Here is a 12,792-nt window from a genome sequence, read left to right as displayed (position 1 = left end):
TACGACCATTCCCGTGCTGCAAATTAACCCATTCTATATATTTTCTCTCTATCACAAATAATATAGAGAATGAAAATTCTATCAAAAAGCAAGAAAAATCAAAAAGCTAATATTGGCATGCAAACATTTAATATAGATCTTTGATTTTTCCCGCTTTCCTAGCTTTCCTTCATATGAAAACGTTTTCCATCGTTCATGTCCCAAATGGAATCGATCAAAATTTCCGTAGGGAAAATCAACTTCTGCTCGTCAGTTCATGCGGTTAATTAATTAAATAAACGAAGGTGCAGATCATCAGGGAGCCAGCAAATGATGAAGGAGCACTTGACGCTTTCATTTCCATAGTGACTGGCCCGCCGGGGCCAAATCCGGTGAGGTTGATGCCAAGGATCTCTAATTTGCCAGTGCTAGTTCTGTGGGGTGATGAAGACCCATTGACTCCGCTGGATGGGCCTGTGGGTAAATTCTTCTGTTCACTGCCAAATATAAGCCTCTTCGTATTGGAAGGGGTGGGGCATTGTCCCCATGATGACAGACCTGACCTGGTTCATGAAAAGCTGCTTCCATGGTTGCATTCCCTGCTGCTTCCTTAGCTTGCAGCTGCTGCTGCTGCTGCTTGCGCCCCTCCGGCTAATCCAGCTAAGACTCACCAGCACTCTATATATACATATTGAGTATCATCATCATTATCTGCTTCCTGCATATTTACATGTAAGCCCCGATGATTAATACATTTACAAAATTGTTACTTGTATATAGTTGATATGTATCAACTATATTATATCAGCTATATATATATATATATATATATATATATATATATATTGCTAATTTGTAACCATGTTGAAGCTTAGGAGACCAAACTTTTTAATTCACAAGCACTCTAGAGAAGTACTTAAGAGGAAATTAAGACAGGGGGAGGGAGAGAAAGGAGCTTATTTTGAGTTTGCGAAATTTGGTCACAGTTGCAAATCGAACCAAATTCATTGTTTTTATATGTTTATGAAAAAAAAAAAAAAAGGATCATTTTTGCAATTGATTTTGTAAAAGAATTGTAGTAAGCAATTATTGAGTTATGGTTTATGTTTAGAGGGGTTATCCACTTGAAATTTGTTATAAGTGGGAGGTTTTGTGTGAAGGGCGAGGTGGCCTATAGGGCCCTTAAGTTCCCCCTTGCTCTTTGCAGGAGACCTCCTTATTTACAATTAAACCAAGTCTAATGAGGGTGTGTTGCCACCCCCCGCCCCTCCTCTTATGAACATATTGAATTTGTATTGTCGTATGAAACTATTTTGGGATTTTCTTATGGGGTTATATATGTAGTTAAGGGCTAAAATCCTAAGACAAGTTTTGTTTGATGATATAATGAAATTGCATAGGGGCTTCGTAGACGTAATCACATTACCAAACCATGTTAATTCATTGTGTTTTTCTTTTCCTCTTTTTATTTCTCTTTTCATATTCATCTTTGGTGAGTGTGTATGTGTGTGTGTGTCTGTGTGTGTGTGTGTGTGTAGTCCTAGAGTACGAGTATGATTTTACAACAATTGGTATCAGAGAACTAGGTTCATGCTAGGGCTTCTTGATGGCAACAAGGATAATCGAGATGAAGACTAGATTTGACAAGTTTGATGGTAAAGGAAATTTCAACTTGTGGCAGGTGTAGGTATTGATTCGTTAGTTCAATAGAAGCTTTACAGGGCTTTTATTGGAGAGAAAATGGAGAAGATGGATGAAGATTATTAGGTGGAACTAGAACAGATCACATTCAATACTATCTGATCTTGTTTGGTAGATTGTATTTGATGTGATGGAGGAGAAAACTATCAAGGATTTATGGATGAAATTGGAGAGTCTATATATGTCAAAGAATAAATCTAACAAATTGTTTTCAAAGATGTCATTGTTGTTTCTTCGTATGCTCGAGAGTGAGGATTTGAATGAGCATAAGAATTAGTTTAATCATTTTTTGAACGATTTGCTTAAAGTGGATATGAGGATTGAAGATGAAGATAAAACATTGGAATTGTTATTTCCTTTTTCCTCTTCATTTTAATATTTGGTTATGACACTACTCTACAAAAAATTTACTCTAAGCTATAAAGAGGTTTCTAAGGTTCTATGGTCAAATGAGGTTAGAAGGAGACTCAATAAAGAGGACCATAAACTAGAGGGCTTGCTTGCCAAGGCTAAGCATAGGAGAAGGAGATCCAAGGCAAGTATAAGGGGTAGATTGAAGTCTATATCTAGAGCCAAGAACATTGAATGTTTCACAAGTAGAAACAAAAGGTGCATTTTAAACTGGACATTCCTCTTTTGGAGAAATAGGAAGGTTAGAAAGATCGACCATTATGCTCTATAAGTGTGGTGGTAGATAATTTAGACGATGAAGAGCTCTTGCTAGTTGCTTTAGGTCACAATTCTTTTCAGGATACTTGGACTATGGATTTTAGTTGTTTTTTTTCATTGTTGTCTATATAGGGAGTGGTTGATACTTATAGGGAATGTGATGATGGGTCCTTAGTTTTTGGGGATGTCATCCTTTTTCCTGTAATAAGTGTTGTTACTATAAAAGTTAAAATGTTTGATGGTATTGTTAGAATATTACAAAATGTTAGACATGTTCCAGGATTAAATAAAAGTATGCCTTCTTTAAATTAAAAAAAAAATAAAAAGACTTTGCATGGACTTTCATCAATTCAAGAAAGCGGAATTCTAAAGGTGTCAAATGGTTTAAAGATTGTTATGAAGGGTAAACTAGATGATAACAATCTTTATTAGCTAATAGGCAGTACAATTTTGGGTAGTGCAATAACTATTTCATTGGATGCCAATATAGTTATCACTAAAATCTAAAATATGGGCTTGGGACATATAAGTAAGGTATGATGAAACTCCATAAGAGAAAATTGTTGAAAGGGTTGAAAGAGTGTAGAGTTGATTTTTGCAAGTATTGTGTTTTGGGTAAACAATGCAGAGTGAAATTCAATTTATTGTCCGAAAAAAGTAGAGACATTTTAGATTATATTTATAGTGATGTTTGGGGACCTATAGGTGTACTAGTTAGGAATGAAGTTCATTATTTTGTTAGCTTCATTGATGATTACTCTAGGAAGCTTTGAGTTTAATTCATGAAGGAAAAGTTAAAAGTATTCCCCAAATTCAAGCAATAGAAGATAGAGTTTGAGAAACAAATGGAAAAGTTAGTGAAGTGTCTTAAGTCAAATAATGGGTTAGAGTACAAGTCTAATTCGAACTTTTGTAGGTTTAAGGAAATTGTCAAACATTTTACAGTTTGTTGGATTCCATAGTAGAATGTGGTGACTAAAAGGATGAATAGGACTCTACATGAGAAAGCTTTGAGTACAAGACCTAAGACTTTCAACGTTGACGTAGTTAGTAGAACTTGGTATATTATTCAATGTTCACCTTCTACAAAGTTGAATGATAAATGGATTGAGAAAGTTTGGACAGGTCAAGAGGTTGGTTACTCTACATTGAGGGTCTTCAATTGTCCAACATACACTCACATCCCTAGTGATCTTTAATCAAAACTAAACCCCAAATCCAAGTGGTGCATTTTCATTGGCTATAGAAAAGAGGCTTAAAGGGTTAAAGTTGTGGGATCTAAAGGATAATAAGGTATTTATGACAAGAGATGTGGTGTTCAATATGACATCCATGTTAAGGTACAAAGAAGATAGACAAGGCAATAAAGTTGATAGAAAGGGTCACAGGTACAGGTGGAGCTTGGTAAACTAGATGACCAGCAAGCAAAGGTGCCTTTAGTTGAGCAACATGATTAGCAGCAAATAGATTGCCATGATGCAGCTATAGACAAACCTAAATGCATTGCCCATGCAATGCATGTATATGGTTTTGCGGATATGTTCTTCTTTGCTCTAGTTAGTGATAGTGAAGGTTCATATTCTTTCCAAGATGCATTTTTTGGTCTAAAGAAAAATAGATAGATGAAAGTTATGATGGAAGAGGTGGAGTCTTTGAGTAAAAATCTGTCTTGTAAGTTGGTGGAACTTTCTAAGAGATGGAAAGTAATGGGATGTATATGGTTGTTTAAAAAGAAAAATGATACTTTAAAAAGCAATGTTAAATGGTTCAAGACCAGACTAGTGAGAAAAGGATACTCTCAAAGGGAAGGTATATACTATGATTGTAGTAACCTAATCAAAAAAATAATATATATATATATATATATATATAATAAATAAATAAAGAGATATTTTGGAGAAGATATTTTAAAAGGAGATATTTTGAGATATTTATATATAAATATTTTGGAGGAGATATTTATTTTGATTACTTAAAGGCTAAGTTAGGTTTTCTTTATAAACTCTCATTCTCTCTCTCTCTCTCTCTCTAGACACGAACTTCACTCTCTCTCTCTCTCTCTCTCTCTCTCTCTCTCTCTCTCTCTCTCTTTAAGATTTTCAGGCCATGTGTTGCCGGAATCGATGATCCGACGTTGTTACGTGGATTAGGGAAGGAATCTCTGCAGGTTTTACAGATCAGAATTTCATTTCGAAGATTTTCGAGTTTTTCTTGAAAATCGAGGTAAGGGTCGGTTTTTGCTTTTGGTCCGATAGATCTGTAGTATACAAGATTATACTGAAGTGTTGTTCATCGAGTATTAGGTTTCAGGGTTTTCATGTGATTGTTTTGAACCGTTTAGGTTCGGAGTTCGGAAAGTTAGGGCTTGAGTTTCGGGTCGTTTTGGACTCCGATTCACACGCAAGTAAGGGGGTTACGTTAATACAATGATTTATACAATATGAATCGATTGAAATGTTGAAATAATTTTTAGATATCGAGTTATGGCGACTTTAGGGTTTTCGAGCCCCGGTTTGGTAAATCGGCTTTATTTCCAAAACCAACTGGTCAAATTCAAATGTTATATTTTTAGAATATTGTACTTGTCATTTCAGACCTTTTCATCGGTTGGAAATGTTGTTTTCGTTGTTTAAAACCCGTACTGTGATATTAATTGTTTATATTTACTTTCGAGTTGTTTTCGAATGTGGAAAATTGTGTGGCAGGCATTGATGTTGTGAAATACTGGAATTGTTGTGAAAATGCAGGAAGTTTATTTGACGGCTACAGGCCAGAATTCACGTAATGATATGTTTTGTGAAATGATTTTAAAAGATTGTTTAAATTGCTTAAATTGCACGATATGCTTTAGGAATCCTGGGGATTGATAGTGTAGGCACGAATCTGTTGCCAGTGAGGGCACCATACTTTTGATCTATATGAACCCACGCTGTATTGAGACAGTAAGGGTGGTCTTAGTGTGAGTTTGCCTCTTGATCGTGTACCCAGGTGGTATTGAGACAATAGGGGTGGTCAACCTCGATTGTGGGGATTTATACATGGTATAGACTTCGATGGCGTGTCCTATCCTGCATATCTGTACATTTATGTAATTGTTGTTATATACTATGGGGCTGTTCATATGATGAAAATGGGCTACATATTTTACAATTATGAAAACAATGATTATATATGTTTATGTTTTTGTTAAACATATAAAGCATGTTGGCCATACATTGTTATTAGCTTAATCGTCCCTTACTGAGAGGTGTCTCACCCTATCATACAAACTATCTTTTCAGGTCCTTATCGAGGTTGAAATTAGTAAGGACTGGGGCAGGGTAGCGATCTGTTTTTAAGTGAGCATCTCCACAAGCTCGATTTTGTAGGTTATGAAATAGGTTTTCAGAACTTGTAAAATGTTGTAAGACTCGAGGATGCGTCGAGTATCATACAGTATTGTATATGGATGTTGGAATAGCTGTATGTATCTATCAAGCAATTAGAACTCTAGTAATAGTTTGATGGATGTTTATGTTTTCCGCTGCGTATATATCTGTTGAGAAGTATAACAGGTACATAGATGTCACTAGAGTAATACCTAGGCCGTAAGTTGGGACTGGGGCATTACAGGTGGTATCAGAGCCTAGGTTTGCTAGGTTCTGCAGACTTTGACAGTCAGTGAGTAAATTACTAGAGTGTTGGCTGTAATGAGATAGAGTTAGAGAGTTAGTCGGGTTTTAGTTTGGAGGCTCCGAGGCGGGATTTCCTTCGATGGTTTTATGTGCTTTTCCGGGAATGATGATTTCAGGAAAACCATGGTAAATTCATCGATGGTTTCATTTCTAAGTTAAGAGACTTGACTCAGATATCGAGATGAGATGTTAGACGGTCTAGTGTGTGTGGGCTGTCGGTGTCTCAAATACGTGTTGATTAATCTTCTTGTTCCATATTTGCATTTATTGTGTTAAATGTGGAATGATTAAGTAGGCTTTTACTTGTGTACATGATGGAACCCAGAGGGAAGGGGATTATGGTAGGAGGCAATAATCACCTGGATGCCTCCAATGAGGATGAGACTGAGGCTCCTATGTTCCTTCGCGATATAGCGAGGTAGGCCAGGAAGGAACCCAGGAGTGGTTCAAAGGAGCAAGATCAGATGGTTACAGATAAAGGCTACACGTACCAGCAGTTCTCCAGAGCGAATCTGCCAACATTTTCGGGAGGGCAGAACTCAATTGCGGCGGAGGACTGGTTACAAGAGATAGAGGATCTGCTAGAGGTGTCTGAGTGCATAGAGGAACAGAAGGTTAAATACGCCGCCCTCAAGCTGGTGGGGGAGGCCAAGAGATGGTGGTGATCAGCTAGGTTGGTCGAGGAGCAGCACCCAGGGTACGTGTTGACTACCTGGAGTTGCTTCAGGGAGGTGTTCTTCGCACGATACTTCCCCATCGCCACCCGTGAGCCGAAGTTTGAGGAATTCCTCCACTTGACTCAGGGATCAATGTTGGTGCAACAGTACGTGGCTAGGTTCGTGAAGTTATCTCGGTTTGCACCTCACATGGTTTCAGATGAGCCGAAGGAGGCTCGTATGTTTGAGAGGGGCCTGAAGCAGGCTATATACATGCAGGTGGTAGCGTTGATGGTCTAGGGCTTTTACGAGCTTGTGGATAGAGCCATGGCTGTTGAAGCCAGCGTCTAGGAGGGGGAGAGAGGCGAATTAGAAGAAGAAGCCTTTTCCCTAGAATTCGTAGTCAGGCTCCAGCAAAAGTTATTGGAAGAAGTCTAGTGGTCCTTTGGGCCAACAGCAGCAACAATCGGGATCTCAGGCTTCCCAGGGGAGTTCAAAGAAGCTAATGTGTCCCAAGTGCCAGAAGCAGCATTGGGGTGAGTGCAAGTCTTGATTCACGGGTTGCTACAGGTGTGGGGAGTCAGGGCATCTGATAAGAGACTGTTGGGCGACAGTGACAATGACTCTTCCTTTAGTACAGACTCAGAACCGGGGTAGTAACCAGGCACCTCGAGGTGGTCACTAGGGAGGTACCGCTCAGGCTAGGGTGTACTCGATGATGTTGGGAGATGCAGAGAACGCCGACAATGTGGTGACAGGTACCATTTACAACTTATCATATAATGTTGTAGTTCTTTTTAATTCGGGGTGCAACCCACTCCTTTATATCTCGAGAATTTGTTAAACGGTGTGGAGTGAAGGCTCAACCGTTAGAGGTTGAGTTAGGTGTGGATTGCCATCAGGGTTAGTGGTGGTATGCAGTAGAGTGGTCAGGGATTACCTGATAGAGATTCAGGAGAGGAGGCTGCCTGCTAGTCTAATCGTGTTTGATATGCATATGTAATCCTAGGGATGGATTAGCTGACATCCAATTTTGCGAGCATTGACTGCCGTAGGAAGGAAGTAGTGTTCAGTCCTCATGGAGAGCAGGAATTTCTATTTGTTGGGTCATGTGTGCGTTTTGCACCACGGATCCTCTCGGCGATGTAGGTGAGATAGCTACTTATGGGGGGTTGTCAGGGATACTTGGCGAGTGTGAAAGAGTCACCTAAGGAGGGATTGAAGTTGGAGGATATTCCGGTGATAAAGGAGTTCTCCGATGTCTTTCCTGAAGACTTGCCAGGGTTGCTTGCAGATAGGGAAGTGGAGTTTGCTATTAAGTTAGCACCGAGGATGACACCAATCTCCAAGGCGCCTTACAGGACAGCTCCAGTTGGGTTGAAAGAGTTAAAGGAGCAATTGTAGGAACTTTTGCACAAGGGGTTCATCAGGCCGAGACTGTCACCCTGGGGTGCACATGTGTTGTTTGTCAAAAAGAAGGACGAGTTGAGGGGAATGTGCATCGATTACCAGGAGATCAATAAGGTGATCATGAAGAACATATATTTATTGCCTCGGATTGATGACTTGTTTGACCAATTGCAGGGTACTTAGGTCTTTTCGAAGATTGATCTGCGGTTTGGGTATCACCAGCTGAAGGTGAACGCAGAGGATGTATCGAAAACTGCTTTCCGAACTCGGTATGGCCATTACGAGTTTTTGATTATGCCGTTTGGTTTGACAAATGCACTTGCAGCATTCATGGACTTGATGAACAAGGTGTTCCACAAGTACCTGGATAAATTCGTGGTGGTGTTCATCAACGACATCTTGGTGTATTCAAAGAGTCCAGTAGAGCATTATGCTTATCTTAGAGTAGTCCTTCAGGTACTTAGAGAGAATGAACTATTTGCTAAATTCAAAAAATGCGAATTTTGGCTTGAGCAAGTTGCATTTCTAGGGCACGTGGTGTCCAAGGAGGGGATTTCAGTTGACCTAGGTAAAGTTGAGGTGGTAGTTGACTGGGTGAGATGAAGGAATATGCATGAGGTTTGTAGTTTCTTGGGTCTGGCTGGGTATTATCTCTGGTTCGTCGAGGGCTTTTCTAAGCTGTCGGGCCCTTTGACACATCTTACTAGGAAGGGTAGCAGGTTTGCGTGGATTGGAGACTGCGAGCAGAGTTTCCAAGAGTTGAAGCGGCGCTTGGTTACGACTCTTGTGTTGACCATTCCATTAAGCAATGGTGGCTTTGTGATCTACAGTGATGCGTCCCTGAAGGGATTAGGTTGTGTTTTGATGCAACAAGGTAAAGTAGTTGCCTACGCTTCTCGTTAGCTTAAGGAGTACGAGAAGAATTACCCTACGTATGATTTGGAGCTGATAGCAGTTGTGTTTGCTCTAAAGATCTGGCGACACTATCATTATGGTGAGAAGTACGAGATCTTTACTGATCATAAGAGTCTTAAATACTTCTTCACCTAGAAGGAGTTGAATATGAGGCAGTGCAGGTGGCTTGAATTGATCAAAGACTACGACTGTAGCATTAGCTATCACCCTAGAAAAGCTAATGTGGTAGCTAATGCACTAAGTTGAAAGTTAGTGGAGGCGCTAGTTTCAGTAGTTGTGGGGTAGCATCAGATTAGGATGGATCTAGATAGATTGAGGGTAGAGTTGGTGGACAGGGATCCCTAGGCCATCATTGCTGGGTTGGTGGTTTACCTGACCTTACGAGAACGAATCAAAGCTGCTCAGTTGAACGACGCGGAGTTGGTAAAGATTGTGGAGAAACTGTAGAGTGAACCACATTTAGACTTTAATGTCTCTGAGGATGGAGTTCTCAGATTCCACAACAGACTGTGTGTACCAGATGACGCAAAGATAAAGAGGATGATTATAGAGGAGGCTCATTGCTCTCTCTATACTGTTCATCCAAGGAACATGAAAATGTATAGAGATTTGCGAGAATTGTTATGGTGGAGTAATATGAAGAGGGAAGTGGCCGGGTTTGTTGGGCAATACCTGACGGCTCAATAGGTGAAGGTTGAGCATTAGAGACCAACAGGACCACTACAGCCGCTTGACATTCCCAAGTGGAAATGGGAACATATCTCGATGGATTTTGTTTCGTGGTTGCCTTCAACGGTGCACAGATAGAATGCTATCTAGGTGGTGGTGGATCGGCTGATGAAGACGGCACACTTCATTCTAATCAGAGTCAGCTATTCTATGAATAGGCTGACAGAGTTGTATGTTTAGGAGGTAGTACGAATCCATGGCGTCTCAGTGTCTATCGTTTCAGATCGAGACCCATGTTTCCCGTCTCGGTTCTGAAAGGGGTTGTAGGATGCCTTGGGGTCACAACTCACATTCAGTACGGCATTTCACCCACAGGCGAATGGGCAGTCTAAAAGGACGATTCAGATTTTGGAGGATATGTTGCAGGTATATGTGTTGGATTTCGGTAACAATTGGATCCGGTATCTACCGCTCGTAGAATTTTCTTATAACAACAACTACCGGGCCAGTATTGAGATGACACCATATGAGACCTTATATGGTCATTGGTGCTGATCTCCGTTGTACTGGGATGAGGTAGGTGAGCGGCAGATTTTAGGACCAGAACTAGTTCAGCAGACCTCTACGAACGTCGAGCTTATTAGAGAAAAGATTAGATCCGCTCAGAGTCAGTAGAAGAGTTATGCCGATACTTCACCGATGGGAACTGAAATTTGATATCGGAGATATGGTATTTCTGAGGGTTGCTCCTATGAAAGGAGTGATGAGGCTCAAGAGGAAGGGCAAGTTGAGTCCTCTGTACATTGGGTCGTTTGAGATCCTGGAGAGGATAAGTCCAGTTGCTTATCAAGTAGCCTTACCCCCGACCTTATCTAGGGTGCATGATGTGTTTCGCGTGTCGGTGCTGAGGAAGTACATGCTAGATTAGTTGCACGTGATCAGTTATGAGTCCTTAGAGATCAGTGAAACACTAGCTTATAGTGAGGTATCGGTTCAGATTTTGGATCATAAGGTACGAAAGCTGTGTACCAAGGAGATACCATTGGTAAAGGTGCTACCACATGGTTAAGGAGGCTTCTTGGAAATTAGAGATCGAGATACGTCATAAGTATCCTCAACTATTCAGAGATGTTCATAGTTAGACAGGTATTGTAGATATGTGAGTGTATCCCTTTTTGCTTATGGTAAGGGTATGTGGATTGTCTATGGGGGAGTTTGTATATGTAATGTGAGCTTTCGAGACTATTGTATGTAACCACAATATTCCTCCGCCATAAGTGAGGGTAGGTAATAAATTTGGGATGAGGCTACTATGTGGGTGGCTGCCAGCTCTTCCTAGAGACAAAGTAGTTATAGTTCAGACGATGTGATAGGAACAATTAGCAAATTTCAAGGATAAAATTTTATAATTAGGGGAGATATTAGTAACCTGATTAATATATATATATATATATATATATATAATAAATAAATAAAGAGATATTTTGGAGGAGATATTTTGGAGAAGATATTTTGAAAGTAGATATTTTGAGATATTTATATATAAATATCTTGGAAGAGATATTTATTTTGATTACTTAAAAGATAAGTTAGGTTTTTCTTTATAAACTTTCATTCTCTCTCTCTCTCTCTCTCTCTCTCTAGACATGAACTTCACTCTTTCTCTCTTTAAGATTTCCTGGCCGTGTGTTGCCGGAATAGATGATCTGACGTTGTTACGTGGATCAAGGAATGAATCTCTACAGGTCGGTTTTTGCTTTTGGTCTGGCAGATCTGTAGCATACGAGATTATACTGAATTGTTGTTCTTTGAGTATTAGGTTTTGGGGTTTTTGTGCCATTGTTTTGAATTGTTTAGGTTTGGATTTCGGAAAGCTAGGCTTGAGTTTCGGGTCGTTTCGGACTCCGATTCACACGCAAGTAAGGGGGTTATGTTAATACAGTAATTTATACAATATGAATCGACTGAAATGTTGAAATAAATTTTAGATATCGAGTTACTGCGATTTTAGGGTTTCCGAGCCCCGATTTGGTAAATCGGCTTTATTTTCAAAACCAATTGGTTAAATTCAAATGTTATATTTTTAGAATATTGTACTTGTCATTTCGGACCTTTTTACCTGTTGGAAATGTTGTTTTTGTTGTTTAAAATCCATACTGTGATATTAACTGTTTATATTTACTTTCGAGTTGTTTTTGAATGTGGAAAACTGTGTGACAGGTGTTGATGTTGTAAAATACTGAGACTGTTGTGAAAATGTGAGAAGTTTATTTCACGGCTACGGGCCGGATTTCACGTAATGATGTGTTTTGTGAAATGATTTCAAAAGAGTGTTTAAATTGCTTAAATTGCACGATATGGTTTAGGAACCCTAGGGATTGATAGTGTAGGCACGGATCCATTGCCAGTGAAGGCACTATACTTTTGATCTATATGAACCCAGGCTATATTGAGATAGTAGGGGCGGTCTTAGTGTGAGTTTGCCTCTTGATCGTGTACCTAGGCTGTATTAAGATAGTAGGGGCGGTCAACCCAGATTGTGGGGATTTATACATGGTATAGAGTTTAAGGGCGTGTCCTATCCTGCATATCTGTACATTTATGTAATTATTGTTATATACTATGTGGCTGTTCATATGATGAAAATGGGCTACGTATTTTACAATTATGGAAATGATAATTATATATGTTTTTGTTTTTGTTAAATACATAAAACATGCTGGTCACACACAATTATTAGCTTAATCGTCCATTATTGAGAGGTGTCTCGCCCTATCATACAAACTGTCTTTTCAGGTCCTTATCGAGGTTGAGATTAGCAAGGACTGGGGCAGGGTAGCGATATGTTTTTGAGTGAGCGTCTCCATGAGCTCAATTTTGTAAGTTATGTTATAGGTTTTCAGAATTTGTAAAATGTTGTAAGACTCGAGGATGCGTCGAGTATCATACAATATTGTATATGGATGTTGGAATAGCTGTATGTATCTATCAGGCAGTTAGAACTCTGGTAATAGTTTGATGGATGTTTATGTTTTCCGCTACGTATATATCTGTTGAGAAGTATATTAGGTACACAGACGTCACTACAGTAACACCCGGGTCGTAAGTTGGGACCGGGG

At 39.6% G+C, this 12,792-nt stretch overlaps 1 protein-coding gene across 3 annotated transcripts in view; it reads left to right on the top strand.

Annotated features, from left to right (window-relative positions):
* LOC131161614 (pheophytinase, chloroplastic) overlaps positions 1–12,792 on the top strand; it is a 43,462-nt gene that overhangs the window by 1,624 nt on the left and 29,046 nt on the right. Inside the window, exon 6 of one of the 3 annotated variants that reach the window (XM_058117486.1) lies at positions 285–638. In XM_058117486.1, the coding sequence (XP_057973469.1) occupies positions 285–593 (309 nt within the window). In that variant the 3' untranslated portion in view covers positions 594–638. Of the gene's footprint in view, positions 1–284; positions 757–12,792 lie in introns of those variants that run through there. The other 2 variants (XM_058117485.1, XM_058117487.1) reach the window with 2 other exon arrangements.

Source organism: Malania oleifera, chromosome 8 (assembly GCF_029873635.1).
Source record: "Malania oleifera isolate guangnan ecotype guangnan chromosome 8, ASM2987363v1, whole genome shotgun sequence".
NCBI lineage: Eukaryota > Viridiplantae > Streptophyta > Magnoliopsida > Santalales > Ximeniaceae > Malania > Malania oleifera.
This window is presented reverse-complemented; position numbering and strand designations above follow the sequence as displayed.